Source organism: Syngnathoides biaculeatus, chromosome 3 (genome assembly GCF_019802595.1).
Source record: "Syngnathoides biaculeatus isolate LvHL_M chromosome 3, ASM1980259v1, whole genome shotgun sequence".
Lineage (NCBI taxonomy): Eukaryota > Metazoa > Chordata > Actinopteri > Syngnathiformes > Syngnathidae > Syngnathoides > Syngnathoides biaculeatus.
The window spans coordinates 3,369,496-3,396,211 of NC_084642.1; the positions used below are offsets into that span (position 1 = coordinate 3,369,496).

Below are 26,716 nucleotides of genomic sequence, written 5' to 3' on the forward strand. Positions count from 1 at the left end.
TTTGGTGCCTATATCATTCTCAAAACTAACATAACTATGCCACTGTCCACTGAGTTTATAGACAGTATTTTTCATGTTTAAGTTTGACGCAGGAAACGGCACCGTTAATAAAAGGCACAACATCAGGTCGTTGACTGCCATCTTTACATTTGTGAAAACATTTTCCAATTATGTCCTATTTCAAAAGCCAATTGTTTCACTTTGCTTGTGGTGGCGAGACCACTGATCTAAAAAAAAAAAGACTGGTTGGCTCATTGGCCACCAAAGCTGAAGTCGCCATCCGCCATCTTGATACTCCCGAAACAACCATGCCCACCTGCGTTAATCGCTAGTTTGGTGGCTGTGAGAAAATATTCCACAGGTAAGTCAGAAAGATTTATTTTGACACTGTTAAAGTTTGTTTGTAAAGGTTTTTTTTATTTTACGATCAGCTTAATTCACTTGAAAAAAAGTTTGGTTTACGGTTGTTGTTGTTCACTGTTCACTCTCTGCTTCACCTTGACAGGCCGACGTTTTTTTTCTTGCAAAAAAGCAACGTCAATATTTTCCCAAACTTGATCAGCGGATAAGCAAGAAAACGGATTTTCTGTGAAATTTTGGATGAATTTCACAATACATAACTCTGCAATTTGAATTAGATTTTCAAATGCGAGGAAACGAGTTTAAATTTTCCATCTGAAATAGGACGTCACAGAGACAACAGATGAACTTTTAGCATTTAGCATGTACTTTCCCATTGCGAGTCCTTATTTCCAAAAATATATCGAACTGATTGACTTAAAAATTTTATGTTTTTATGACAAAAAATACTTTGTTTTTTGCTATGTTATGATAATAGTGGTTCACAGCGTATTTTGGGAAAAGCTAACATGCCACAGAAATCGTCCGCTAGGTAATATGCAAGGTTTCCTGGTGGTCTTTCGTTTGCACTTAGCCTTTTTTTTTTTTTTATGGCATACCAAGTCGAATTAAAAATCCTTCATGTTACCAAAAGTGAAAAAATGTCAAACTCACAGGACCAGTTTTTATTCTCCATGGCAAACTGAGGAAAACCCCGCCATAATCCAACCTGTAAACCCTGTCCTCCGCAGGTTTTGGGAGTACCAAGATGGCGCTGCATGCGCTATCCTGTTTTTGGAGTACCAAGATGGCGCTGTATGCGTCATCTAGTCTTTTTTTTTTTTTTCTTCCTAAAATCAGTGGACGCAACTCACGGGAAGTTCAGAATCTCGCGAGAACGCGCGAGACGCGAGTCTCCCAAATTTGGCCGGGCCAAAAGAGCGACATCCGCTGGCGGTGAGCGACAGAGACACTCCTCGGTGGATGCTTGCTACCTGCTTTTCTGTCTTCTCGGGAGCGACGTTCAAAACCACAAAGTACCCAACAAGTCGGCTGCCCGAAGAAGGATCCTGGAGTTTTTTTTTTTTTTTTTTTTGGGGGGGGGGAGGCTGACACTGAAGCCGTGGCACAAGTCTCGGTGCGACCCAGAGAAATGACGCACACCTGGTAGGATGTTGACTTGACGCTGCACCCCCCCCGACCGCCGTTTCGGACTCGTCCCGACGTTGCTATTTTGTCAACATTCTCGACGTACTTTTGTGTCGGTGGCGATGTCGCGCCGGGAGGTCGTGTAGTGTTTATGTTTTTTTTTGGACTGCGTCACGTCCTTGATAGGTAGGTGCGTCATCACCCCCCCCCCCAAAAAAAAAAAAAAATAAAAAAATGCTTTGATGCTGAAGCTGCAGGCGCTGTGGATGCGGAGGCGGGGCTTGCGTCGATTTGATGACAGGCCTGTTGTTACATGACATTATGGAGACTTTTTGTGCACAGATGGAACATTTTTACGACAAGGGGACGAGCGCGGCTTCATTTATTTTGCTAGTATACCAAAGTTGTTCGACGAGTCAGGACAAAAAGCGTAAAACTGCATGGACCTCTAGTTGAATATCAAGGTTAATCAAATAAATGCTCAGATGGATTTCCAAAACGTTAATTCTGTATATATATTTTTTAACTTTTGGGTCCGTGAGTCTGCTAAAGGTAGAAATAAATTCTGAGCATGTGTGAAAAGGTGATATCTGTTATCAACAGTGTCTATGCATAGAGTGCTGTTTGATCATTTATTCGATATCCTTGACATCGAGTTTAAGGTTCTTTGTCCTGCGTGAGTAGAACATCGGTCTTCACTCGTCAAGAATTTTAAGGGCATCAAAATAAATTCTCAAATGGTTTTATGGGGAAAATTGGCTTGATGAATGTAAGGTAGAAGTAAAAGTATACAATATAGAATGGATTGAGTTCTCAGACCGTAAACTGCCCCCTCCACGACAAGTGCTACCTTTGGCCTTTCGAGAAAGAATTTCTAGGGTATCAAATACATTCTTAGATGTTTTTATGGAAAAAATTGTCTTGATGAATGTAAGGTAGAAGTAACAGTGGATTTAGTTGCCAGACCGCGCTGCACAGCACAGGTCAAACTTGAACATTCTATGAAAAAGAGATTTTCTTCAGATCACAGACATTATTAATCAATTCAAAGTGAATAACGTTTAATATTTTGTTATTACTCGTACTTGCAATGACTGCATCAAGGCCGTGACCCGTCGAATTCATCGAATTGTGGTGGTTTTCGGCTCTTGCTTGTTCTTGGGTCTCTGTCCCTTCAGTCTCTTTTTCAGGATGTAAAATGCATGCTCCATTGGGTCAAGGTCTGGTGATTGACTTTTTAAGACCTTTTTGCTGTGTCCGTAACGAGTTTGCCGTCATTATCCTGTTGCATGACGAAGCTTCTCCCGATTAGTTTGGATCCATATTTCTGTAAAATGCCAGTGACCCGACAAGTGGATGGATGGCAGTCAAAATGGTTTTGTAGACTTCAGAATCTATTCTGCTGCTCGTTCCAGAAGCAGCCACGCAAGCCCAAGCCATGACATGACCGCCTCCGAGCTTCAAATCTGAGCATGTGTGTTTTGGATCATAAGCAGACACATTGGCCTTTCCAACACTTTGGCAGAGCTTTATCTTGATCTCATCAGTCCATAAAACCTTTGTGGCTCATCGTTGTACTTGTTTATAAAACTCAATCCGGCCTTCCAGTTCTTTTTATTGATGAGTTGTTTTGCATCGTGTGGTATGGCCTGTACATATTTAAGTCTTCTCCTAACGGCGACGCGTGATACCTTCTCCAGTGGTGATGTCACTGAATGTCGTCTTTGGGTGTTGCTTCACAGCTCTCACAGCGTTTCCGTCATAAACTGCTTTCGATAAGCTCGGTCGAGCTGTTCGATGTCCGTTGCTCAGTACGCCAACAGTTTATTTCTTTTTCAGGACATTCCAATTCATGTCCTCGGATCAATATTCTCTCTTTCCTCAGCTTCAAAACGGTTTGTTTGTCTTGCATAGGTCAGCAAAGCCAAAAACAAGGACTGCCTAATTTTCAAGCATTCATTTTAAAAATCAGTACCGGAGCAACGAGAAACATCAGTCAAGTCACGTGTTCCAATACTTTTTCTCACTGAAAAAGTCTGGGAGGGGTTAGGGGAGGTGGGTGGGTCTAACAAAAGGTGCTGTCCTGTGGCATTTAACGCATGTATAGAGCTGGTGCACCTACGTCATAAAATCATGTGACTTTTGTTTACGTCGCCATATTGCCGGTCAAGCTAAACCGTTGCTCAATGCTAAGTCGGTTGGAGACGGCACGGAAAAATGTCTTGTAGCACGACGCCCAGACTCTTGACGGATACCGTCAGACATTTACAAGGTGAAAATAAACGACGGTACGTGGAAAAATGAGATTAAACTCGGCATAGAGGACCCGTATTTAATGCATTCGCCGATAGGAAATTGGACTGTTAATTTGCTTCCGCCTGTCTTGGACAACTGGATCTACACGTGGATCTGGTGAGTAAGTCATCGAGATTTACACAGAAAGGTTTGAAAGCGTATAAAAGTCTGGACGCATACGAATACTTTGTTGCTGGATCTGTTGGATCTCAATCAGGAATAAATCCCACATAGTGACGGTTTTGACGGCTCGTGAACGAGGAAGCGTGTTCGGCCACACGTTAACCGTTTGCCCGAATCCATCCATCTTTTCAGCTAGTATTAAATACAAATACTAATATTTAAATAAATGACTCCTGGTTTAACACAAACTCGCATTCATTAACTATGTTTAAAAAAAAAAAAAAAAAAAAAGAGGGAGTCGTCTCCACGGAACGTACACGACGCAAATTCCGGCCACACTTTAACCTCCGTAAACCTCTGCGACAGACAGTTTTATTTTTTGAACACGCATTGTTCTCAAATGAGCCAATTTGGCATTATAAATACTTTTTGGTAATTTGAGATTGAGAAAACTAATTCCTACCTGAAATGAAGCGATCGCTACACAGGCGGGTGTGTGTTTTGGTCGGGGACCGTCCATCACGTTTAATTGCGGAAATCCATCGATCTTTTCAGGTGGATTCTATAGAATGATCTCTTTGAATATCTGTCTCGTCTCTTGTGACGACTAACCGCACAACAGGTCTCGGGTATTGTAAATATTCTCCTCCACAACGTCGAGCGGCTCTATTTGACCGGCAATATGGCGCCGTGATAACGGTGACGTCACGTGCACGAGCTCCATCATATTTTCTATGCCGCGTGTACTCATTGGGGTCACGGAGAAATCAGACCCATCCCAGCTGACTTGCTAGGCAGTCACACCTTTACATTTTATAGTTAAAAAACACAAACGAATCAAATTTTGCAAAGCGATTAAAAGGGAATGCAAAGAAATATGAACAGATACATCACAACTAAATGAAAAATTTGAATAAAAAATACACTAAAATTTACAATCAAATAAAAAAAAAAATCAAAACAATATACCGTATTTTCCACACTATAAGGCGCACCTAAAAGCCTTTCAAATTTCTCAAAAGCCGACGGTGCGCCTTATAATCAGGTGCGCCTTATGTATGGATCAATAATGAGCCTTTAGCGCAACACCATCGATTGGATGCATAACGTAACCCCAGCCTCTACCGTAGCGTCTATTCTAAGTGCTTTATAATCCAGTGCGCTTTATATATGAAAAACTTTTAAAATAGGCCACGCATTGAAGGTGCGCCTTATAATGCGGTGCGCCTCGTAGTGCGGAAAATACGGAAGTCCTAACTGGAGTAAATGCTGCAACAAATGTGTTTGAAGTGCTTTTAAAAAATATCCACTGAAGAGGCTCCACTTCGGTTTGGAATCTTTTGTGACGCAACAGGAAAATAAACTAACAAAACCAAAGTGTGTCACCCTTTTGCAGCCTTATCCCTGCTTGCAACCGAGCGCTACGTACGTACAGCTTTTTCTTTCTTCTTTTTTGTGCCCGTATTAAAAGCCGAGCGAACGACGAGCGACTAATTGTGTTTTTAAATTGGGTCCACGGGCCCATCGCGGGGGAACGGGGCCGCTCCGAGCTCCCCGCCGACGCACCCGGGGATGTGAAATTTGCCACATTTGTAGGTCAGGCTGCTTGAAGAAGGTTGTCGTCAGGCAGAAGCTGATACTGTACCCACCTTCCGAAGGGATGGGGTGTGGGGGACGGGGGGGGGGCCTTCAAAATGATTTTCCTCTGCTGCACCACTGGTCTAAATTTGTGTCTAAATGAGGTCTTCATCTCAAGTCAGTCTGCCAGGGAATCTTAATTGATTTCATAATTTTAGCAGGGGTTGCAGGAGAGCAACCTGTCCCCCCCCCCCCCCCCCGTTCCCTCCGGAGCTCATCAGAGCCCGACCTGCTTTAGATGAGCCACCTCCGTCGGCTCCTGGGCGGGGTCGTGCTCCTGCCGACAAAGGAAGACCACACTCTTGTCCTAAACAATCTTTATTATTAATATTTTTTGTTTCCCCTGGACAAACTTGGGAAACAAATCTCCCCCCCCCTCCACTTGTTTCCCCTCCCTCCATTTTGACAAAAAGAGCTTCCAGGGATATTTAAAAAAAAAATCATTATCCCGTCTTTCTAATTCCCAATTATTATGCACAGTTTCATTAAAAAAAAAAAAGATTTTAAGATTTTTTTTTTGATGCAAGCAGGGGACGAATATGAGTGTGACACCCTCCCCCACCTCTCTTTCTCTCTCCCTCTCTCTCTCTTTCTCGCTTTCTGTCTTTCCTCTGCCACAGCGAGGCGGGGGGTCCTCCGCTCAGTTGAAGCGGCGAGGCAGAGCGCGCCGCGACGGCGTCACGTCAGCCTTCTCCTCCGGGGCGCGGCGCTTCCTGCCTCAGGTAGAAAGAAGAAGCGCTCTCAGTCTTCCCAGCGTTGCCGCTGCCAAGGCGCCAGGCGGCCCCCCCCCTCCCTCTGCCAAGGCGACGCCGTTCTGCCGGAGGCTCGGAAATGGAGAAGGTAAAATATTGTTGATTGCGTTGATGGATTTGTTTGCTTGTGTGGTTACTTAACCTTTGTGAAGGTGTTTTAATTATGTGTAGAAATATTTTCTATGCATTATAGCTCATGGCGGTCCTAACTCTCAAATGGTTCCGATCCAAGTTCTTCCCCTGTGTCCTTAACTAAGCGTAAGCCTGAATGATCCCAAAAGACTCCAAAAAGTTATTCTGATCAGAGAGGAATTGATTTAAGGCTAGTTAATTTCATTTCTAGCGCGCCAATTAACAAGAGTACCAAGAGAGGAACTGTGGTACTGCATCCGCAAGTATGGTGTGGCGGAGAAATATGTTAAAATAGTACAGGACATAGGACAGCAGTGAGATGTGCCATTGGTGTGTCAGGAGAATTTAAGGTTGAGGTGGGACTGCGTCAGGGATCCGCTCTGAGCCCCTTCCTGTTTGCGGTGGTAATGGATCGGCTGACAGATGAGGTTAAAGACTGGATTCCCCTTGGACCAGGTTGGATAGGATTAGGAATGAGCTCTTTGGAGGGATACCCAAAGTTGGATGTTTTGGAGGTTTGAAGGTTAAAAAGAGCAGACTTCGATGGTTTGGACATGTCCAGAGACGAGAGAGTGAGTAATGCAGTAGTAATGGATAGGCTGACGGACGAGGTTAGATTGGAATCCCCTTGGATCATCATGTTCGCAGATGATATTGTGATCTGCAGTGAAAGCAGGGAGCAGGCGGAGGAACAATTAGAAAGGTGGAGGCACGCACTGGAAAGGAGAGGAATGAAGATTACCCAGAGTAAAACAGAAGATATGTGCGTGAATGAGAGGGGCGGAGGAGGAAGAGTGACGCTCCAGGGAGAAGAGATGGCGAGGGTGGGCGACTTCAAATACTTGGGGTCAATGGAGAGTGTGGTAAGGAAGTGAAGAAACGGGTCCAAGCAGGTTGGAACAGCTGGCGGAAGGTGTCTGGTGTTCTATGTGACAGAAGAGTCTCCGCTAGGATGAAGGGCAAAAGTTTAAAAAAAATAGTGGTGAGGGCGGCCATGATGTACGGAGTAGAGACGGTGGCGCTGAAGAGACAACAGGAAGCTGAACTGGAGGTGGCAGAAATGATGATGTTGAGGTTCTCGCTCGGAGTCAGCAGGGTGGATAGGATTAGAAACGAGCTCATTAGAGGGACAGCCAAAGCTGGGTGTTTTGGAGACAAGGTTCGAGAGAGCAGACTTCGATGGTTTGGACATGTTCGGAGGCGAGAGAGTGAGGAAATTGGTCGGAGGGTGCTGAGGATGGAGCTGCCAGGCAAAAGAGCGAGAGAGAGGAAGACCAAAGAAAAGGTGGATGGATGTTGTGAGGGAGGACATGAGGACCGTGGGTCTTAGAGAAGAAGATGCACGAGATGGGCTCAGATGGGAAAAGATGACACGCTGTGGTGACCCCGAACGGGACAAGCTGGAAGGAAAAGAAGAAGATTAACAATGGAGGCACTGACGAAATTACTTGTGCACTTAAAAGAAAACTTCCTTCACCAGAGAGGCGGCGGAACTGGGGTGCAACTCCTCCCTGCGCCCACTCTTTAAAAGAAAAATCAATACAGTTTTTCCAGAATAGAAAATTTCCATCAGCACCGCAACAGGAGAAACTGGAAAAGAGCTCCGACTTTCTCGGGTCGAGACGGAGAGACGGAGGAAAAATGATGTTGGCGTGATTGTGTCTTTTGAGTTATGCTGGATCTGTAAATGAAATGAACAGCACCAGCGTTTACCCCGCCTCTCCCCTCATTCTCGGCTGGGATGGGCTCCAGCTCAGGATGAGCGGCATCGAAAAACTGAAGGAACCGATTCTGGCCCATGTTGGGTACAGCCATAAATGCAACATTAGAACGTAATCCACATCAAACCCGTTTGTACGGAATCTTTCTTTTGTTTTTTTTTTTTCGTCAGAGTTGCTCAGATTGCTCCGAGACGACGCTGGCCCAGAGCTTGTGCACGCTCTGCAACAAGCGGCTGTGCTACCAGTGCACGGACATGCATCAGCATCAGAGGGCCGCCGCGCCGACCCAGTACGCAGACCTGCACGAGCCGCTCCAGAGAGGCGCCGGCTCGCTTCCTGCGACCGGACCAGGCAAGCCCGCTTTGACTCAGTCTTGGCTCTCCTTTTCGGTGTGACGGTTCAGACTTCAACTTCCTCCGTGTCTCTCCTGTCCCAGTCTGTCCCCATAGCTTTGCTTCACAAAAGTCCATTTAGCCCAATGCTAATAAACGATACAAAACACCTTACACTGGCTAACGTATCGCATCTGTGTCGGGGTGTTACAAGCGATTCATTCTTGAGCACAAACAGTGGCGCAACACATGTAGAGAGACAGCATAACAACACTCACGGACATAAATTCTTGATCTTTGATCTTTCAAAAAAATGATGAATGTTACCGCATCTCATCTGAACTTTTGACAAATGTCTGAATTGTACTGGGGGGCGGGGGGGGGGGGGGGGGGGGGGGGGGAGGGGGACACAAGGGGCGCACATCAGAAGTAATAGAAAAATGCCCATCAAATTGAAGCAAAATGTGGCAAATTCTATTTCATTCTTTACATCCATCCATTTTCTTTGCCCCTTATCCTCACGAGGGTCGCGGAGAGTGCTGGAGCCTATCACAGCTGTCAACAGGCAGGAGACGGGGTACACCCTGAACTGGTCGCCAGCCAATCGCAGGGCAGATGGAGACAAACAGCCCCACTCACAATCACACCTAGGGGCAATTTAGAGTGTCCAATTAATGCTGCATGTTTTTGGGACGTTGGAGGAAACCGGAGTGCTCACCCGGAGAAAAGCCACGCAGGCACGGGGAGAACATGCAAACTCCACACAGCCGGGGCCGGGATTGAACCCGGGACCTCAGAACTGTGAGGCCAACGCTTTAACCACGCCGCCTCGTTCTTTACATGCTTTTAAATGACAAATCCTAAAGTGCGTGTTTCCTTTTTAAAGAACACAGAAGCCTCGGTGCCATTATTTTGTAAAGCACGGTACGCCTTTTAATAATTCTTGAAAATGCTTCCCGAAGATTGCTATTTTTAATCACACCTTTATTTAGATAAGTGTCCCAGATTTGTAAGGAGGCTGCGAGGTTCCGTGATGTGCTAATATTAGCATGGCGCTATTTAAAGAGCCTCAAGCGGAGGAGAAGCTTCTGCCGACGGCGAGCGCGTCCTCCGCCCTTGTGAGCTTGCGCAGCGTGGCGGGAGCTGCCAGGCGGCAGGCGGTCACTCGCGTCGGGTTTGCGAAGACGCAACGACGCTGCGCTCGTCAGCCACGCAGGTGTGAGGCGGACGATGGAGAGTGGCGGGGCTGTGTCCGTCACAATTTTCAGTGTTTTGAAATACATTTTGGCTGCTGCATCAAAAAATTGACCGATTGTGCCGTACATTGCATACAGCCTCAATTTGCGCATTAGTATGGTGTGTAGAATAGCGTACAATGGATTGTAACTCCATATTTTGGATTGAGCAGTTTCATTTAGGGGTGTGCTCACTTTTGCTGCCTGAGGTTTAGATATTAAAGGCACGTTTCTCTTGCCCTTTCCGTTTCCCTGCTCTTTGGGGCCGTGGCTAAAACAGTGCACGGGTCGCCCCTCCCCTACTTCATGAGAACTTTGCCTTTGCTGCCAGCAGTGGTTCATCCATCCATTCGTTTTCTTTGCCGCTTATCCTCACAAGGGTCGCAGGGAGTGCCGGAGCCTATCCCAGCGGTCAACGGGCAGGAGGCGGGGCACACCCTGAACTGGTTGCCAGCCAATCGCGTGGTCATCTGGCAAAATTGCAATGTGCAGCTAGCGAGATAGCTAGCTAGCTACGCCTACATCCCGAAAGTAAATCTTTCCTTCGGGTAGTCCGGGTTAGGGGTTAGAGTTAGGGCATGTGTTATGTGACAGAAGAGTCTCCGCTAGGACGAAGGGCAAAGTTTATAAAAACGGCGGTGAGGCCGGCCATGATGTACGGATCAGAGACGGTGGCGCTGGAGAAACAACAGGACGCAGAACTGGAGGTGGCAGAAATGAAGATTTCCAGTCCACAAACCGCAACCCTGCTCGGACCATATTTTTGTGTGATCGGTTCCTGAAAAAGGCGGCACGGTGGATCAGCTGGTAAAGCGTTGTCCTCACAGTTCTGAGGACCCGGGTTGGATGCCGGCCCCGCCTGTGCGGATTTTCCTGCGTGGTTTTCCTCCGGGCACTCCGGTTTCCTCCCACATCCCCAAAACAAGTAATATGAATTGTACACCCTAAATCGCCCAGAGGTGTCATGATTATGAGTGCGGCCGTTTATCTCGATGTGCCCTGCGATTGGCTGGCAACCAGTTCAGGGTGTAACCCCGCCTCCTGCCTGTTGACAGCTGGGATCGGCTGCAGCACTCCCTGCGACCCTTGTGAGGGTAAGCGGCAAAGAAAATGGATGGATGGTTCCTGGAAAAAATAAACACAAAAACATCTCCAGTGGCAAATGGCAAAAAAAAAGAATTCCGTGCGTCTTGTAAAGCAACACGTTCTGAACAGACTCCACTACTTATTGTAAAGTAATATCGGGTTTTTATTCTCGTCAAACCATTTTTTGTTAATATCCTGTATACAATGTGCAGCTGTACCTAATGAAGCGGCTCGGTAGTGTACATCCACACCTGTTGCACGAATGCCCCCCTCCCCTCCCCTCCCCTCCCCCTTTCTGGTTTCCGCGACTATAGCTTTGTTTTTTTTCCCCTCCAGGGACGGGGTCGTATCCTTGCCCCCCCCTCCTCGTGTGCCACTCTCATAGACAGCAGCCCCTGGAGCTGCTTTGCGAGTCGTGCGACCTCCTCTGCTGCAGCAGCTGTCACCTGTCGTCCCACAAAACTCACAGGTCGGTTCTCACACTCGTTCGTATGCGAGCACAAGGACACGGCGAAGAAAAAACTCGATGCGGGTTAAAAACTTCCCTGTCACATTCATCATTAGCCTCTGCATAAACACCCCCCCCCCCCGACCTGCCTCATATCTATTCAATATTCCCGTGCTTTTTTTTTTTTTTTTTTTTTTTTTTTTGGGGGGGGGGGGCGATGTTACAGCGCAGCAGTCGTCTCTAAGGTCACCCGCGCCCCGGGAGGAACACATTTCCTTCTGGCGTTGTTTTATTCATGACGTTGGTGACCCCTGCGAGCCCCCAACCCCCCCCCCCCCCCCCCCCCAATGTGCGCAGGGTGCTGCAGATCGGGAAGGCTCTGGAGGACCAGCGCTGGCTCTTTGAAAGCCTGACGGTGCAAGTGGAAGAGAAGAGGTCCGCGGTGGAGAGCAACGCCAAGCAGATAGAGGACAGGTCGGTTGGGGTCGGAAGAAAACCGCTCGTGTGAACCGGATCACGATTTAACGGAACGTGATTAACGATCTTCGTGTCCCAGGATACGCCGTTAATCGAACAAGTTCCGTTACAAAAATAGTGGAAAGAGGATTTTTTTTTTTATTGAGTTACAGGTTTCCTCCAAATATCCACAAATGGGCAAAAAAAAAAAAAAAAAAAAACCCTACAAAAGCATAAAAACGCAAACCTCTACTGTAGTTTTGATTTAGTATTTAAGCTCTTGAGTTTCTCATATTGGATCTCAGTGGATTTGCCAGGTTGTTATGATGGAAACAAAATGGCCAGCTCGCAGTTTTGGGCCGGAATTTCAAATGATATGTTTGGCGTGAGGCGGCAGGTGTTGGCCTCGCAGTTCTGAGGTCCCGGGTTCAATCCTGGCTCCGCCTGTGTGGAGTTTGCATGTTCTCCCCGTACCTGCGTGGGTTTTCTCTGGGCACTCCATTTTCCTCCCACATCCTAAAAACATGCAACATTAATTGGACTCTCTAAATTGCCCCTCGGTGTGATGATTGTGAGTGAGTTGTCTGTCTCCATCTGCCCTGTGATTGTCTGGCGACCAGTCCAGGGTGTACCATGCCTCCTGTCCGATGATAGCTGGGATAGGCCCCAGTACTCCCGCGACCCTCGTGAGGATAAGTGGCTTAGAAAATGGATGGTTTGGCGTGAATCCTGCTCATAACCTAAAGGACCTCATAATGGCTGCAGGGTGGTGGTGACACGACGCTTTTCTTCAAGTGAACCTTGGACAAGGTTGAGGAACTCATGGGCAGTTCCAAGTACCAGTTGGGATTTGCACAAAAGCATCAAGCTTCTGACAGAAAGCAAAAAAGAGCGGCTGAACTTTATGTGGGGGATGTGCTCATTCACATTTGACATTGATAAGGGGGTGTGCACACTTGTGCAAGTGAGCACGTTACAGTCGCTTGCCTTCTTGAAAATCTATGTTTTTTTTGTTGGTGAGTTGTACAGGTTACTAGAGGTCACATTAATAGTGTGAAAAAGTTTCAAGGTTCATTTTTGGAATTTCATAAAAACCTGGCATTTGAACAGGGGTGTGTAGACTTTTTCAATCCACTCCAAACTGAACCACCTGGTCTGAGCACTTCAGCAAGTGGGATTTTTTTTTTCTCTCCCTTCTTCTGAGATTTGCTTCCTCATTTTCTGTCTTTTTGTAGGGTTCACGGAGTCAAGATTGCGCACAGGAAGGCCGAGAACCAGATTAAGATGGCGAAGATGATTATGATCAACGAGCTTAACAAACGAGCCAACCTATTAATAGAGCAACTGGAGGTAATTACTTTCTCGTCTTTTCTTTTCTGCTTATCTCTCAACCAGTTAGGGAACGTACGGCTAAAGAATCAGTTCACAGTGCCTGAAGAAAACCCCAAAGCGGTTCGCAACGACGCAAACGGAGCGGCCACGCGAGACCGCCTCCATGTTGTTGTTTTCCCCCTGCAGAAAATCTCCGAGGACTTCCAGCAGCGTCTGGAGGACCAGCTGCAGGGCGCCATCGAGACCTGCGCCCAGCTGGACCAGGTGCAGAAGTTCATCCACTGGGCCACGACGCACCACTGCCGCGGCCCCGTGCTCTTCAGCCGGGGAATGGTACGCCGGTACTGCCGTCACTTGAAGTCGGGGGCGGGGGGAGGTGATGATAATGAAAGTAGGTTACGTTTCACGAGCTTGAGCGGAATACATATTTGTAGGTGGACTCCTCGTTGTTTTTTTTTTTTTTTTTTTTTTTTTTTACATTGCGAAGCGTACACGCACACAATGACGGTAGACGTTGACGCTGCACTGTATTAGTCGGAGTACGTTCGGAATGTGTGGAAAAACACGTAAACGGGAGGCTAAGTTCTATGTTCTCCCCGTGCCTGCGTGGTTTTTCTCCGGGTGGGCACTCCGGTCTCCTCCCACATCCCAAAAACATTCAACATTAATCGGACACTCGAAATTGCCCCTAGGCGTGATTGTGAGTGTGGCTGTTTGTCTGGATCTGCCCTGCGATTGGCTGGCGACCAGTTTGGAGTGCCTGTTGACAGTTGGGATAGGCTCCAGCACTCCCCGCGACCCTTGTGAGGATAAGCGGCAAAGAAGATGGATGGATGGATGGATGATCCAATGGCAGGGCACAGATAGACAAACATTCAGGTTCACATTTACGAACAATTTAAACTTTTCAGTTGACCTAAGCAGCAACTTTGAAAATGCTCCTAATTTTAATTAAATTTGATTTATTCCCATTTCAGATCAGGGTTGACGTAATCCAAAATGTACTGCTTGGTGGGGACGACATGAACTAAATCTGACATAGTGTCTATTTTAAAAGCAATTGGAAATCTTTTTTTAGCTTAGGGACCCACTCCAGTTGTGATGTGTAATTTACTTGGTTTACTTTGTATTTGTTCAAAAAGTACCGTGAAGTTACTTCAATCTTGACGCTAATGAGTTCCGGCAACGCTGAAGGAAATGGAGAAAAAGCAAATCCGGTTTTCTTCTCTCAGATTTCTCTGCAAATCCAACAATTGCTGGACTCCTCGCTGCAGTCTGAAAGTTGGAGTCCCGTGAAGATCAAGTTCAACTGGGATGCGAGTTACTGGACCAAGCAGATGTCCTCGTTAGGTAAGATGAATTACATGGAAACAATATGACGATGAGGATGTTTTGTCTTCGATCAAAATGAGAATATATGGATTTTTAAAAAATTTCAATAGTTTTCTTTCTCTGGGATTTGAAGGATTCTCCACATTCACTTCAACACAACGTTTACAATAATACTTGATTATATTTATAAAAATCCGATGTTCAAAGTTCAATGGAGCGCCATCCATGAGAATTTGAGAAAGTTTAGGATGTGTTTACAATTTTTTCTAGTTTCCTATCTGGATTCGACCTTCCTCACAAAAAGCGAGAAAGTAGAGATCTTGCAAAAGATTTTATTATTATTATTTTTTTTTTAAACATTTAATTGGGACACTTGGAACGCTTCTTCTGTCTTGATCATATCCAATTTTGATAGCCACTGACATTTCCGAAGCCGCCGCAAGCAATCCGGACACTCGATAGTTAATTCAGTCTGTTTCTTCCGTGACAATCGTGCCATGTTTTTATGGTTCAATAAGGAAAATAACATGGTACACAATATTGTACGTGGAGCGTCAAAGCCCGGTACAGGGTGACGGTTTTTCTGTTGCGGCGCATGTGCAGTGTTTAATCGTTTGTGGTGCGGTTTAAATTTTGTGTTATCTCTCAATACCAGTTTAATGTTCAGGAGTGAGTCCACTCTTCTGGAGCTGCTGTTACTTTTTTTCCCAGAATTTTGCGCATTTGGCTAAAAGAGGACTTAAAAGTCAAGGTGTATTGTGCCACCGTGTGATGCCGGTGCTCTGGCCCGAGATAATTTTCATGCGAACCGACAAGTGTTGCGTCATGTCACGCAGTACGTCTGACTGTACGTGTGTCCGACGCAGGCCAGCTGACCGTGGAAGGCGGAAACTGCCCCTTCCCGCAAGGCTTGGCCTGCGCCAGCGTCCTCAGGCCGCAGCCGATCTCGTGTTTGGCTCTGCCGCCCGTTTGCCACAGAGGACGCGAGTCGGCCTGCGGGTACCAGATGTGCTGTGGGCCCCGCCTGTGTTGCCTGCACGGCCTCCCGTCGCAGTCAGACCTGGACAAGAGCCAACTGGGGGCCCCGCTCTACAACTCGACCTATGTTCCACCCGGCCCTGGATCCCGGTTGCCGAGCCAGCAGCTGCTGAGGTGCTGGGACCCGAGTGACTCTTCTACCTTGCAAACATCTTCCCAATGCCCTTCGCCCTCATCCCATATTCCCATCGCGGGACCTATCCACATCAATTGCAACCGTGGACCTCCGTCCCAGCCGCAATCCGCCGTCTCCGAGTCGCAGTCCCTGCCCGAATCACATCTCCTCCACCACCACCACCAGAGAGGCTCCCTTCCCGTCGGCAATAGTCAGCAGAGCGCGGACCAACATCGCTCACGCCAGAGCTGGGAGAAGTCGCCTGGCGGCGCAACTTTGCAGGAGGTGCTCGACGAGACGGTTGCGGAGCAAGACTGCGCGGCCGACGATAGCCGGGGGGAACCATTCGGAGCGGAGGCGGGCCGCGGACAAACGGCTGTGGGCGAACACGAGGAGCCGCAGCCTGAGACAAGTCAACAACGGTTTCAGGTTTCTCCGACAGCGGAGCCGAGGAAAGAGCGGCAGAGAACCGGTCCTGCACCGACGCTACGAGCGCAATCCAACGGCCGGGTGAGAGAAAAGACTTCGACAAGTATGATGGTGCCTTGAAATATGAGTTCATTTTTTTCCATGACCTAAAAGAAACCAATAAATTGAAACATTTAATTTTAATTATGAAGAACATCACTCCAAATAGTATTGATAGCATAATGACATTACTGCACAGAATTGAATAGTTTTTGTCGCACTGATGGCCGTTGTTCTGCTCCTTCTATTCTGCCCTCCTTTGTCACCTGAGCGCAGAATAAGACAGGCAAGCGACTGTAGTCTTGCTAGCGACGTTTCAACTTGTCGCTCAGCTCGTCAGTAGGGCACAAATATTCCTTATATGCAGAGGATCAAGAATAAATGACGTTTGAGTACGGTCACATGATCTATATTTGCGTTTAGTCCATTGTATCAACATTCACGGTAGATGCTATTTAGCGTTAGCATTAAGCTGGCGGACTGAAAGGCTAAGGTACGTGGTTATTTTAAAAACAAAAGATTCTCTTTGTTTCACGTTTGGGTTGACGGGAAACTTCAACTGGGCGTTTGAAGGCAATTTGAGTCGTTGTTGCACGCTATCTGCCCGACTGCTGCTTCTCCAGTAGCGAGTTGAGAAACTGCCGTCATACGTTGCTCGTGCCTCAAGTCTGCGTTCGCAAGTCGGAGCAAAAGAATCGGTATAGCCCCCGGCCCAAGTCTCGGGAAATTCACAAGTCGAATCACGGCAATGTCAAGGCACCGCTGTCAAAGTACGTTTCTTTCGGCTTGTCCCGTTAGGGGTCGCCGCAGCTGAACGCTCGTATTTTGTTTGGCACCGTTTTTATGCCGGATGCCCTTCCTGACGCAACCCCTCTTGGGGAGTCGAGGCCCCGGTGAGGTACGAACTCACGAGCCCTGGTTTGTCAAACCGATGCTCTAACCATCACTATCATATCAAATTAATCAACTAAATCAGACTTCACAATCCGACAATGTAATGAGAATTTCTCAGGGGGATACAAAGCCCAACCGAACGCTAAATGTTCAAAAATTAAAACTGAGCATTATTGCCCTCAGAATTTTTGTGCTGAGTTCTATTACATTGCGCGTTATAGGTCATGTATTTATGTGTTCAGCGAGTGTATAATCCACGCATACTAATTATGGCGTTCAATTGGCAGTCGGGCAATCGCCGATTTACTTGGCTGACACACTGCAAGAGCGAGATCGGAGGCCCCCTTTAACTATAAACACACACAGTTTAATTGATTGCCAAAACGATCACTTCCCGCAGCTGACAGCTCGCCTGGAAACAGATGGTGCGACGCAAAGTAGCTTCTGCTTTCATGAAGAAAGGACGACGGGCAAACAAGAGTTTCGCATTTCACGGCAGAGCTTCCAAGAATCTCGGAGAAAACAATCCGCGTTTTTTTTTCTGCCGGTGGTTTGAGCGATAGCGTCGTTTTTCCCTCCAAAAAATCCTCAGGATGCTTGATCACAAACACAAAGGTACATTGTTTCCGCGTCACGGGCCCGTGAATATGACATAAAACCGCTTGAGTGTAATCATTTATGTACTTAACCCGCCATTAATGAGCCACTCGGGGAATAGCGGCAAGGAATCACTTCAGCTCGGGTTAGCGCGCTGAAGATGAGATGCGTTCCGACAATTTCTCGCCATTTCCGGAAGAAGGATTATAGTCTCTTCGCGTGTGTTTTAATCACACGTTGCTCAGGAGCAGGAGCTCGATATCGGCCTGACCTCGATGTGGAAAAAAGAGGACGTGTACAAAAAAGATGGAAGCAAGTCCCTGCTGCTTACAACAGTTTTACAGAATCTTGAACACCATTTGATAACTGACTTCAAGACAAGAAGATAAATATTGCTAGGCCGATCTTGACTAGCACGTGTTAAAAGTGCAAAATATTCTATGATTTGATAACATATGAACGTATAATGCGGCTGGTGAGCGGCCAACCTGCTCCGCAACTAGTCGTCGGTTCATGGGATTCGCTTTGCGGATGCTGCGCAGGACTTTGGTGCCGACGTTTCGTTCAACTTGTTGCAGAAAACAAAATGAACCCCAAGACCTGTTATTCCTTGCTTGTAGTTTAGTAAAAGGACTTTCTAAAGCAGGAATGTACATGTGGTAATTGATGCTGGTACTGATCCTGATAAAGCCCTTCCTTCCATTTGGCCCCAGAACGGGCCGAGAGTGATGTTTCTGTTGCGTGCTCACGGAACCCGCCCTCTGCTCTTCTGTTCTTGACACCAACACGCATACGGCAGGCCTCGAAACTGCGTTAAGTCACGCTCGTTTGTGTTGTGCGCAGAGATCCGCATCCCCGGAGGTGCCCGCGACAGCCGGCAACTGCGGCGCTGACTTGCAGCAATGCAGACTCAACGCGAGTTCAACGTGCGACAGCGCCAAGAGGCGTCCTCAGAGTATCCCCGTAGAGAGAGCGGCCCCGCCCGCCAGCTCTTATTCTGAAAGACCGGCAGGGTCTACTCACGGCCGCGATGTGGGAACTGCAAAAACCCCAACAGGAAAGGTAAGAATCGGTGCATTCTAGCACCGTCTCGAGTTCATTGGGAATTGGCCCGTCCGTGATAAAACTTGGTGCTGAAGAAGTATGATGAGGAGAAAGCTCCCCTTGCACAAAAATATAGATTGAAGTTGAAGTCTCGAAAGGCACTTGGACCTGCTGATGGTTTGGTTTTCAGTATGCCGGCGCAGACCCCAGGCAGAGGAGAGCTTCAGATGGAGTTCTCTGCATTGTCAAGGAAACCTCGGCCGACATAATCCTCACCCGAAGCCGGCGATCGCCGCTACTCTCCTATAAAACCGAGCCAGGTGATGGGAAGCGACTGAATCTTGCAATTATGCACGCCTAGGAAGAAACTATAAGCTCTATCTCTACGTCCTTGGTAGATCCTTCATACTTAAATGACGAGATTCGTCTTGCTGCCAAGGAAAAGCACAGAGTGTCGGCAAACGCTCACAACGGGTATGTACAGACAAGTGTGGTACTTCCAAAATATGCGATGTTTTCAGTCTGTACAATTTGCTCTCCACGTTCCTTTTCTAACAGCAGAGATTCTGAGAGCGAGTCCGGAAGGGCCAGAGTTCCAGTAGTTTGCCTGGAACGCCTGAAAGTTCTCATCTCTCGACTTCCCTCGCATGGGCGAAGGCAGAGCGACCCGCTACCTGCGAGCACGGCGGAGAGGGATCGAACTTCGCAGCAGCAGCAGCAGCAGGAACCCTGGCAGGATCTTACACACAATGTATGTTGAATACTGCAAAAATGATGGAAGGATGCTGAAAACTAACCGTTGGGTGTGTAGCGGTGTTCAGTTCTCACCCAACGAACCGACACCCATCTGGCTAAAAAAAAACAAGTTATAAATTTAATTCTCTGTGCGTATCGCTGCCACAAGAGAAGAAGAATGTTATGTGATCATGCTCGCAGTTTCTAATGTTTCTAAAGAACAGGCATCAGGGTACTTTAGGGCGACAGAAAAATGAGCGACTGCCGGTGAAAAGGTTTTTTTTTTTTTGTGGCTGTCTTATATAGCCCCAAATATCTAGGTCTTTTCCAATTTCCTAAAAAAAAAAAAAAAAAAGAGAGAGAATTAATCGAGCAGAAGCTTTTGGGCAGGGGGATGACGCGAGCGGATGTCGTAAATAGTTGAACAGAGAAGATGGCAAGGCTGGCTGGAGGCAGAGTTGCCACTTAGAAAAGGGAGCATCTGGGAAGCAAACCTCCATCAGCGGCTGCGTGGAAGCCATTTTCTCGCAGGCTTAAAATGTTTGATGGTGGCACGCTATCCGTTTGGCCGTCAGCAAAAGAAAAGTCAATTTGTCAGCCAGGATCTGAACCATCATGTTGACTGCATAAATTTGGACCTGTGTCAATTTTTGGATTCATTTAGGGCTGGCTTTGTGCAGTTGACCTCAGCTGACTTTTCGACCGACACGTGACACATTTTGAGCGCAGAAGACGGCTTGAAATGGTCACGCCTTCTTCCCCTGTTTTCTCAATCGCTGCCAATGTCAAATAAGGTGGAACGGTGTCTTTTACTACGAGAACGCCTGAGCTTTTGCCACCCGGAAGTGCATGCGACATCTTTGGGATGAAGTCAATAGAGTAACATTGACTTTGCGTCTCTTTCCCCTTTCGAATCAAAGATCTGAGTGAGACAGAGTGACGGACTGCTTCAATCTAGGCGGTGACTAACATTCTGTTCCTTCCAGGTGGTGTCTGGAGCCTCTGAGAACAAGAAGAGTCACTCAGTCACACCGTCACGGTGTACAGGCAAACATCAGTGGCTCACTGTTGACAGCGAGTGGGATACTTGTCCAAGGGCCAGCTTCCCGAAAGCATCCAAACTGCCACCTGACGACTCTCAGGACAGTAACTCTCCCCTCGACTTTGACTCCGACTCTGACCCCAAGTCTGTCCCAGAAGAGGCTGCGGTTTCCCAAGATGACCAGCGCCTCGATTCGGATACATCGCCGGAGTTTTCATCCGAGGCAGAACTGGAAGGTCTCTATAAGGAGAATGAAGTTCTTCAAAGCTGCAACAGAAACGGGTCGACGGGGGATTCCGATCAAAGCCTTGAACGTGACCCGGAATCAGCTTCCGGAGCAGGATCCGAGGATGGGCAAGGATTGGAAGTCGATGTGGACTCAGGTGCTGCAGAAACAGAGTCAGATACCCAACCGGAACTTGACAGCATATTCCAGGCAGAAACAGATTCGGACCAAGTGTCCGATCAGAAGCTGGGCTCCCAGGGGTCTGCGGAGTCTGAAGTGGATGTCGAATCCGAGCTCGAAACAACAGACGACCCTCAGCCTCTGCGCTCCGACCTCGAGGAAGAAGACCCCTTCGGACCCGGTCAACGGCCGCTTTTAATTGCGAACCCTGGCCCGCCGAGGAGAGCGGAAGCCGAGGAGGACGACGCCCAAGTGGAGAGTGAGGACTTCTGCGGAGTGTGTCTGATCGGCGGGGATCTTTTGTGCTGCGACGGCTGCCCGAAGGTTTACCATTTGTCCTGTCACATCCCTCCTCTGCTGAGCTTCCCTTCGTAAGTTTTGAATTCCCTTTGCACCTTGCAGCTGATTAACCGCTAACACCCGCAACCCAATTGTTTGTCTCCTCCGGTTGGTCAGAGGGGACTGGCTGTGCAGCCTGTGCAGAGATGTTGCGCAGCCAGAAGTTGAATACGACTGTGAAAATCGAAGAACATCCGGGGAGCACGTTTCGGTACACGGCCTGTCTGCATGCGATCAGAGAGTAAGTCGCTTTGACAAACCATCGCCGGGAACGCACACGCTCACTCTTGTTTTTCCTGCGTCTTTGGTGTCCTTCATCTATTTTATTTTTTTTTTTTTTTTTTTTTTTAGAAATGTGAGCGATTGACCCTCCTGATCCTGAATAACATCCTGAGTGCTCCCTTTCACGAGCCCGTCAGTCCACTTGTAAGTGCTTTTCCTAACTTCCTGTTTCGTTAAGTCCAGTGCAGGTCAAAAGCACCCGTGCAAAAAAAAACAAACCAAAGTGCTTTAAATATCGTTGCGGTGCCAAAGCTCTCTTTTCACGGTTTAAGACAAATGTTCTTGAAAGTCTGTGAATTTGGGAACTGGACCTTGAGTGGAGACTTCACCGATTTAATCCAACTCTTGATACGACCGTACATAATCACTTCGGAGACATAATTTTTTTTAGCTAACGTGACCGAAACGTGAAACACTTTAATAAAGGTCGTCATTTTCCAGAGACGCAAAATTTGATGTGTATTCACGAGTGCATACCGCGACAGACCTTTTTTCGCTTGTCAAAGTTGACTGGAACTAGTTTTGCTCTGACCAACCAACCGGAGGGCGGATAGCGCCGATGACTTTGAAATCCGTGGCGTGGGCGGGGACGAGGGGTGAGGTCCAAATGTCAAATGTCAATGCGTCGTCGTCGTCGCCGTGTAGGCTCGTCACTACTATCAGATCATCAAGAGGCCCATCGACCTGTCGGTGATCCGCGCAAGACTTAACAAGAGGAGCACGCAACATTACAACTCGCCCGACCAGTTCGTGGCTGACGTCGATCTCATGTTTCACAACTGTGCCAAGTTCAACTACGTAAGTTACGGCAATTCCTTTTTCCTCATTTCACGCTACGATTATCGTGACTTGAGCGTTGTTATGTGTCTGATGTCAGCCCGATTCAGAGGTGGCCCAAGCGGGCCGAAGCCTCCGGGCCTTTTTCGCCAGCAAACTGGAGGAAGTGTTTCCGGGCAGAGTTTTCCCGGTGACCGAGGCAGACAGCGACAGCGACGAGTATGACGAGGCCTTCCGGGCCAACGAGGGCGGCTTTCCCTGGCCGGAGAGGAGGGAGCAGTGCCACAGAAAGAGGAAGAGGAGGCAATCGCTCAAGTCAAGGAGGCATCACATGTGACCGGGACTCCACTGTTTTTGGTCTATTTTTATTGAAACACCCGGTGGAATGTCTGTGTTTTCTTTAAGAGAAGGACAGGAGTGAACAGGACAGTCAAGTATTGGTTCGTGCTTCTTTGGGTTGAGATCAGGGTTCAAATGTGCTCTTTTTGTGAAGTTTTTCTTCTCCTCGTCATTGTGTCTTCCTCCCGGAGTCCAAACGTTTGCATGTCTGGTTGATTGCCTCGAAGCTGTCAGAACGAGTCAGTCCTTTGAGTGACAGGTGATCAGTCCTTGGTGTACCCCGCCACTCTCCCGAGGTCAACCGGGTGGCGTCGAAAAGTGATTGACGTGAACTAGCGCACTCTGACAGCACGAAAGCTTAAACCTCGGCCACTAGCGAAATCCCTGAGTGGCCTTCGGCGTGGTATTGCTGGTTTGCTCTCTTGGAGCGAGAAGGAGTTCTGGATCTGTGCCGAACTTTGCTTCTTTAAGTCTATGAAGCTCTTTATATCAGCACAAAAAAAAAAAATCCAAACCTGATCTGGTTATTATCCAGGCGCCAACTCAATCTCATCATTAAACTGACGTGCGGGACAAGAACGGCCAACAAATAAGAATCCAGTTGCAGAGGATCGATCCATGATGACGAACCATGGATGCACCTAACAATCACTACTTGTACCTCGTTATGATATACCTTGCGGTTTGCTGTAATGTACAAGAAGAACGCTGCTGTTGTATGTTTGGGGAAAAAATGAGTCTTTCCAGAGCAAACGGATTAAAATCCCTGTAAAGTGAAAATACTGGTCATGTCTCGGAAATATGACACACCAAATTTGAATGATTAACAACAACAAATTCACCAAGGAGATAAAATGGGGCTTCAGAATCCACGCCGTCTTCAACTGTCAACAGTTGATAAAATACATTTTTCTTTGACACCTACACATCCCTACACGTTTGAGCCGTGAAAATATACACGCTTCAAGGCTTTGGTGGCTGGAATGCATCCCAGCGGCTCATCAGGGGGGTTTCCACGGCACGACGACGGGTGCTAGCCACCAGCGAGCTGACGAGCTGACCCAGGACCCTCTCGGGCGATGGGCGAGACAGGCGGCAGGCCACGTAACAGACACTTCAGGGATAGTTCGCCGTTGCTTAAACAAGCAGCACAGTCACAACTGCGCCGGATAACCCTAACCCGGACTAAGGAGCTCACGCCGGAGCACGTTGGCATTGTTGTTTTATCTATACTCAAAAGAGCAGGAAACACGAGCACGACGTCTCCCCAATTCTCAGTCTTTGCATGTTTTCAGCAACTCTTTGAATTCACTTTACAGGGTCTTTAACGTTTTGTTCCTACCTGCACTTTGATGTATCGTATTGACTGCCTGAAGAAATGTCCAGTGTACATGTCAAAAAGTATACACAACGTTGTCTTATTCAGATTTCATTGCCATTGCTAAAGGATTATGTGCAATTGTTGGAAATGTTTCTATATAGCCGACAGCCAAGATTTTGGTCTCATTCAAATTTATCATTTATGTTCCCTACTTGAGTACGACGACGCGCTCAGCCATACAGTATCTACCAATGCAGTAGTTTGTTTACTAAAGTGTGGATATACGGATTAAACGATAAGTGCCACTGACCCATCGTGTTTCACTGGTGCGGGTTTGTGGGGATGTTACACATGTTGCCACGTGGAAACGTGACGCTTCTGCCACTTCGCAAATGTATTTGCTTCTGCGAGGGATGCAGTAAATGTTGCACCCATAGTACAGGACATGTATGACGGCAGCAGAACGATGGTGAGGTGTGCCGTCGGTGTGACAGAAGAATTTAAGGTGGAGGTGGGACTGCATCAGGGATCAGCTCTGAGCCCCTTCCTGTCCACTGTGGTAATGAATAGGCTGGTAGATGAGGTTAGACTGGAATCCCATTGGACCATGATTTTCGCAGATGATATTGTGATATGCAGTGAAAGCAGGGAGCAGGTGGAAGAACGGATTAGAGACTGTGGCGCTGAAGAAACAACAGGAAGCAGAACTGGAGGTAGCAGAAATGAAGATGTTGAGGAGTGAGCTCGGTTGCGTAGGATAGGAAATGAGCTCATTAGAGGGAGGGACAGCCAAAGTTGGATATTTTGGAGACAAGATTTGAGAGAGCAGACTTCGCAACAGTGACAGGAAGACCAAAGAAAAGGTTGATGGATGTTGTGAGGGACAACCGTGGGTGTTCGAGAGGAAGATGCACGAGATTGGCTTGGATGGAAAAAGACACGCTGTGGTGACCCCTAATGGGACAAGCCGAAAGGAAAAGAAGAAGAAGAAGAAGATGTTTGTGAATGAAAGAGGTAGAGGGGGAGAGGGAGGCTTCAGGGAGAAGCGATAGCAAGGGTGGATGACTTCGAATACTTGGGGTCAACAATCCAGAGCAATGGTGAGTGTGGTAAGGAAGTGAAGAAACGGGTCCGAGCGGGTTGGAACAGCTGGCGAAAGGTGTCTGGTGTGTTATGTGACAGAAGAGTCTCTGCTAGGATGAAGGGCAAAGTTTACAAAACAGTGGTGAGGCCGGCCATGATGGACGGATTAGAGACGGTGGCACTGAAGAAACAACAGGAAGCAGAACTGGATGTGGCAGAAATGAAGATGTTGAGGTTCTCGCTCGAAGTGAGCAGGTTGGACAGGATTAGAAAAGAGCTCATTAGAGGGGCAGTCAAAGTTGGATGTTTTGGAGACGAGGTTAGAGAGAGCAGACTTCGATGGTTTGGACATGTTCAGAGGCGAGAGAGGCTGAGGAAATTGGTAGGAGAATGGTAAGGATGGAGCTACCAGGGAAGAGGAGACCAAAGAAAAGGTTGATGGATGTTGTGAGGGAGGACATGAGGACAGCCAGGATGCAGGAGATGGAAAAAGATGACACGCTGCATCATTTTTAGCATCCTAGTACAAAAGTTTGGATGTTGATTCCATTTTGAAAAAACGAGCCGTAACCGCACATGACAATTTATGTGGCCCAATTGTGATTTTTGCAACTGTGGAATTTTTGTTGGCCACCATGAGGCAGCTTTGTAAAATTTGCCGTCTTTACCTAATAGATTCCAGACATTTATGTTTTTTTGTTTTTGTTTTTTTTTTTCACGGGACATAAGTGTAACAAACACTTCTTCTGCGCTCAACAGCAAGCTTGCAAAATGAAATTTTCGGACACAGTTGGTGACCTTTTGGGTCAGCTACAGAATGATTGGAGACGCCAGCAACTTTCGGTAAACAATGGAAGGAACTACGAGAGGAAAACGATTCCCGACGAGCGCAGCATTCCGTGAAATCAGCGTTTGGACTTTGTCGCTGGAGAATCGCCCGTGACCATTTATCCGATTTGACGGGCTGACCTTTTTGTGCTATTTAATAAGATTTGTCTTTCCATTTTCGGAAGCGATGGCAGTTGGCAAGCTGTGATTGACGTGCGGCCTTTCAGGTCCTACTGATTTGTTTACATTTTAGTTGACACTGGATTCAAAAGTCAAGTCATTTGTACATGTACTGCAAAAATGATCAAGTATATATTGAAAGTTTCTCATCAATGACTGTCACTATTGAACATAGTTTACCATTTTGTCCATTTTATTACATCGTTGTCACAGGAAGTGCCGCTCCGCTTCATCTGTACTGCATCCACCTCAGCCGACAATGACAGCAGTACTAACACAGCTGGCAGCTGGTTCGTGTCGCCATGAAAAAAGGTTGTCTCAAAGAGTAATTTATTGTTGTCATGAGATTTTTTCAGTGTTTAAGTTATCGTTTACAAATATTCCTTGTGTGTGATCTGGAAAGGGCGAGAATGTAAACAGAATTTGTCTATTCATTGGATCATACGCACAACAGTAGAATACATAATTGCATCTAAACTTAATATTTTCTAGTCAACACACATTTGAGAAAAGATGAAGCACGGCGTTAGTATGTAAAGTTTAACAATAACTTCCTCTAAAGTTTATCTGGCATTTCATATCGCTTCCCAAAATATCCACGGTAACCAAAGTTATTAGTTTCAATATAATTGTGAATCAGAAAATCAATTGTTTTCCAAATCATGACTCCGAAACACTTTTTTGGGGGGTCTCCATAAAGACCATGAGAGGTTTGTCCATGGCGGCACGGTGGATCAGCTGGTAAAGTTTTGGCCTCAGTTCTGAGGTCCCAGGTTCAATCCCGGCCCGGCCTGTGTGGAGTTTGCATGTTCTCGCCCTACCTGCGTGGGTTTTCTTCGGGTGGGCACTCCGGTTTCC

General features: G+C 47.2%; 1 protein-coding gene across 4 annotated transcripts; it reads left to right on the forward strand.

Annotated features, from left to right (window-relative positions):
• Positions 1-26,153, forward strand: trim66 (tripartite motif containing 66). 4 transcript variants are annotated; one of them, XM_061813748.1, is made up of 18 exons: positions 1-361; positions 6,165-6,384; positions 8,320-8,500; positions 11,139-11,271; positions 11,608-11,724; positions 12,942-13,056; positions 13,225-13,371; positions 14,271-14,388; positions 15,237-16,033; positions 18,326-18,544; positions 18,717-18,846; positions 18,925-19,000; positions 19,085-19,277; positions 20,248-21,080; positions 21,166-21,289; positions 21,400-21,474; positions 21,976-22,128; positions 22,208-26,152. In XM_061813748.1, exons 2-18 carry the CDS (start codon positions 6,376-6,378, stop codon positions 22,442-22,444), a joined length of 3,657 nt encoding a protein of 1,218 aa, XP_061669732.1. In that variant the 5' UTR covers positions 1-361; positions 6,165-6,375; the 3' UTR covers positions 22,445-26,152. The 4 variants fall into 4 exon arrangements, with proteins under 4 accessions (XP_061669732.1, XP_061669733.1, XP_061669731.1 ...); XM_061813749.1 differs by lacking the exon at positions 1-361 and adding an exon at positions 392-1,506 and having other exon boundaries at positions 19,088-19,277; positions 22,208-26,153; XM_061813747.1 differs by lacking the exon at positions 1-361 and adding an exon at positions 392-1,674.
• Positions 26,154-26,716: the final 563 nt, after the last annotated feature.

Bases quoted from the DNA above. Each gene is read 5' to 3' on its own strand.
- trim66 (XM_061813748.1), top strand. The intron at 13,057-13,224 runs GTAATTACTTTC...TTCCCCCTGCAG, and splicing joins TATTAATAGAGCAACTGGAG to AAAATCTCCGAGGACTTCCA. The intron at 21,081-21,165 runs GTAAGTTTTGAA...CCGGTTGGTCAG, and splicing joins CCTCTGCTGAGCTTCCCTTC to AGGGGACTGGCTGTGCAGCC.